Raw genomic sequence first — 3564 nt, 5'->3', positions numbered from 1 at the left:
TTGGGAACACACTATCCAATGAAACAAAAAACGCGTTATGTGAACTTTTGGCAAACAACGTGGACGTATTCACGTGGTAGGAGTCGGACATGACGGGGGTGCCCCGTACAGTCGCAGAACACCATTTAAATGCTAACCTAAGTTTGACTCCGGTACGGCAAAAGAAACGGGGCATGGCGCCGGGGCGCAGCGTCTTCCTAAAGAATGAGGTGGAGAAATTAGTACAAGCTGACATATTGAGAGAAGCTAAGCACCAGACGTGGGTCGCTAATCCGGTGCTGGTCAAAAAGGTAAACGGATCGTGGCGGATGTGTGTGGACTTCAAGGACATCAATAAAGCTTGTCCCAAGGACAATTATCCACTGCCAGAAATTGAATGGAAGGTAGAATCATTGGCCAGTTTTCATTTCAAGTGTTTCCTTGATGCCTATAGGGGTTATCACCAAATCCAAATGGCAGAATGCGACGAAGACAAAACCGAGTTCCACACGGATCAGGGCATCTTCTGTTACAAAAAGATGCCTTTCAGGTTGAAAAATGCTGGCGTAATGTACCAACGAGTAATCGACGCCGCGTTAAAAGAACAGATTGGTCGAAATGTGGAGGCATATGTTGATGATATCGTGATCAAAAGTCATACCGAAGCGGATCTTTTGAAGGACATTCAAGAAACGTTCGACTCATTGCGAAAAATCAACATGAAGCTAAATCCAGAGATGTGTAGTTTTGGATTCGAGGAATGGAAATTCTTGGGACACGTTGTCACGACGCGCGGTATCAGGGCGAATCCTAAGAAAATCCAAGTTATTGATGAAATGGCAGTGCCAAGAACAAAAAAGGAGGTACAAAGCCTAAACATCAAGCTGGCGGCACTGTCTAGGTTCCTGTCAAAGGTGGCTGAAAGATCGTTACCCTTCTTCAAGGTATTGAAGGAGAGCGTCGGCCGAAACTTTGATTGGACTCTTGAAGCGGATCACGCGTTTCAGGAGATGAAAGCTTCAATCAGGACGTTGCCGACACTAACCGCCCCGGTACCGGGTAAAGTAGCCATTTCATGATATTTTTTACTAATCTTCGTAAGAATCTTTTGACGTTAACATATTGAGCTTTCAGGAGAAATTTTAACAATTTATCAGGCGGCGGGAACTGAAGCGATCAGCTCGGTGCTCGTCGCGGAACGAGGTGGCACACAGATGTCGGTTTATTTTGTTAGCAAAGTGCTACAACATGGCGAAGTTAATTACAAACCGATTGAGAAACTTATTTTTGCATTAGTCCATACCGCGAGACGGTTGCAACGGTACTTTCAAGTGTACCCGATGCTGGTGTTAACTGATTCACCTATCAAACAGGTACGGTACGATGATTGGGATCAGAGCATTAGGGAGGAAATTTTTCTAACAAGTTTTTGATGCAGGTGCTAAGAAAACCGGTGGTTTCTGCCAGGCTAGCCAAGTGGGCAATCGAACAAGGCGAACATGAAATCAGTTACGCCCCCCGTACCGCAGTTAAAGGCCAGATCATGGCAGATTTTATGGTTGAATTCATATGCACCGTGCCACCGGAGCCGGCTATTGAAGAAGTACCAAATACCATCACGTGGGAACTATTTACTGATGGAGCGTCAAGTTCTGACGGTGCAGGTCTAATTTTGATTAGTTCAGATGGCGAGGAACACACCTACGCATTGCGTTTCGAGTTCCCCGCCTCCAACAATGAAGCCGAATATGAGGCGTTGCTGTCTGGTTTACGAATGGCTGAAAATATGGGGATAAAAGCCCTGAAGGTATCGGTTGATTCTCATCTTGTGTTAAATCAGATGAATGGTACGTTTGAGGCTAGAGACCCGGGCATGCAAAAATATCTGAAATTGACAGAAGAGATGGCCAACAAATTTGAACTTTTCTCAATCACGCAAGTAGCGCGGTCCATGAACAAAAAGGCTAACACACTCAGTAAACTTGCAACGAGCGTGTTTAGTCACTTCGCCAAGGACGTGTGGAGGTCCTAAGTCAAATATCCACTGACGTGGTACAGGTATCGACACGCTTCGATAATAAATACGCTATAAGCATAATCAATTTAAAATAAAATGTACACTAGCATGTATTAATTTCCTTGCAACGTAATGCATTACAGGAAGTGGCCCCCGTGGAGGAAGTAGAGACATGGATGAGTCCTATCATTGCATATCTTAAGAACGAGACGCTGCCAGTTGATGGGGCAGCGACAAGAAAGATCCGTATGAAAGCACCTTCGTAAACACTAAGGGATGGGATTTTGTCCAAGAAGTCCTTTACGGCACTGCTGTTAAGATGTGTCGGCCCTAATGAAGCAGAAACAATCGTAAGGGAGGTACATGAAGGGACTTGTGGCATGCATGCGGGGTTTAGGACCGTTGTGGGAAAGATAATGCGTTTGGGGTATATGGCCGTCAATGTACCGTGATACAAAAGACATAATCACTACTTGTGTTTCATGCCAACTTCATGCTCCGCAAATTCACATGCCATCGCATGAGCTAATCCCTGTCACGTCTGCTTGGCCTTTCTACAAATGGGCAATTGATTTGGTATGACCTTTCCCGGACGGAAAACACTTGGTCGTTGCAATTGATTTCTTCACCAAGTGGGTCGAGGCCAAACTTTAAAAAGCATAACGGGAAAACAGATTGTGAACTTTGTTTGGGAGGAAATAGTGTGCCATTTCGGGGTACCTCATGAAATTGTAAGTGGCAACGGCAAACAGTTCGCTCACGATCCGTTTTGATCATGGTGTGATGGGTTGAATATCAAATAGACTTTCAGTTCTGTTGCCCATCCGCAGGTAAATGGGCAAGTTGAAGTTACCAACAGAGACATTGTTGCCGGGATTATGGCAAGGCTGGACACGGAAAGAAAGGGTTGGGCAGATGAGCTTCCACAAGTCTTATGGGCGTTCCGAACCACACCCAAAGGAAGCAACAGAGAAACTCCTTTCAGCCTCGTTTATAGGTCCGAAGCGATAATACCGGCTGAAATCGCCGTTCCAACCCAACGTGTGATGGAATTCAACGATGTGTCCAACGTTATTAACTTGAAAGAAAATTTGGAGTTATTGGAGGAAAGGCGCGACATCGCCGCTATCAGAGAAGCGTCTAACAAACAGAAAATTGCCAAGTATTATAACCAACATGTAAGGGAACGTACTTTCCGCCCCTGCAATTATGTGTGGCGTAACAACAATGCCAGCCGGGTTGAAGATACTGGCAAATTAGGGCCTAATTGGGAAGGCCCGTATGTGGTTGTAGAAGCTCTGGGCAACGGAGCATATAATTTGAAGACACATGATGGCAAGTTTGTACCACGTTGATGTGTGAAATCTAGTATATAAATTATCTTTGGAAATATGCCTGGTTAAAGATTACTACACACTTACGGGCAGTGTACCCGATCGTGCAATAGTATAAAAATGGTAATTCTAAGTATCGTTCCAAGGACAGTATTAACGTGAGAATTAAGTTTGCAAATAAAAGTAAACTAAGTTAAACTATGAAAATTGAAAGTACGAGATAGTTTGTTTTGC

The 3564-nt window shown here is 44.5% G+C and overlaps 1 protein-coding gene across 1 annotated transcript; it reads left to right on the top strand.

Moving 5' to 3' along the window:
- The first annotated feature begins 2437 nt into the window (after positions 1-2437).
- LOC139889016 (uncharacterized) lies at positions 2438-3351 on the top strand. Its single transcript, XM_071871991.1, has 2 exons — positions 2438-2572; positions 2827-3351. Exons 1-2 carry the CDS (start codon positions 2438-2440, stop codon positions 3349-3351), a joined length of 660 nt encoding a protein of 219 aa, XP_071728092.1.
- Positions 3352-3564: the final 213 nt, after the last annotated feature.

The sequence above is a fragment of the Rutidosis leptorrhynchoides genome, chromosome 2, assembly GCF_046630445.1.
Source record: "Rutidosis leptorrhynchoides isolate AG116_Rl617_1_P2 chromosome 2, CSIRO_AGI_Rlap_v1, whole genome shotgun sequence".
Lineage (NCBI taxonomy): Eukaryota > Viridiplantae > Streptophyta > Magnoliopsida > Asterales > Asteraceae > Rutidosis > Rutidosis leptorrhynchoides.
This window is presented reverse-complemented; position numbering and strand designations above follow the sequence as displayed.

Coding starts and splice junctions, on each gene's coding strand:
- LOC139889016 (XM_071871991.1), top strand. CDS start 2,438: ATGTACCGTGATACAAAAGACATAATCACTACTTGTGTTTCATGCCAA. Junction 2,573..2,826: donor ACAAATGGGCAATTGATTTG/GTATGACCTTTC, acceptor GCCCATCCGCAG/GTAAATGGGCAAGTTGAAGT.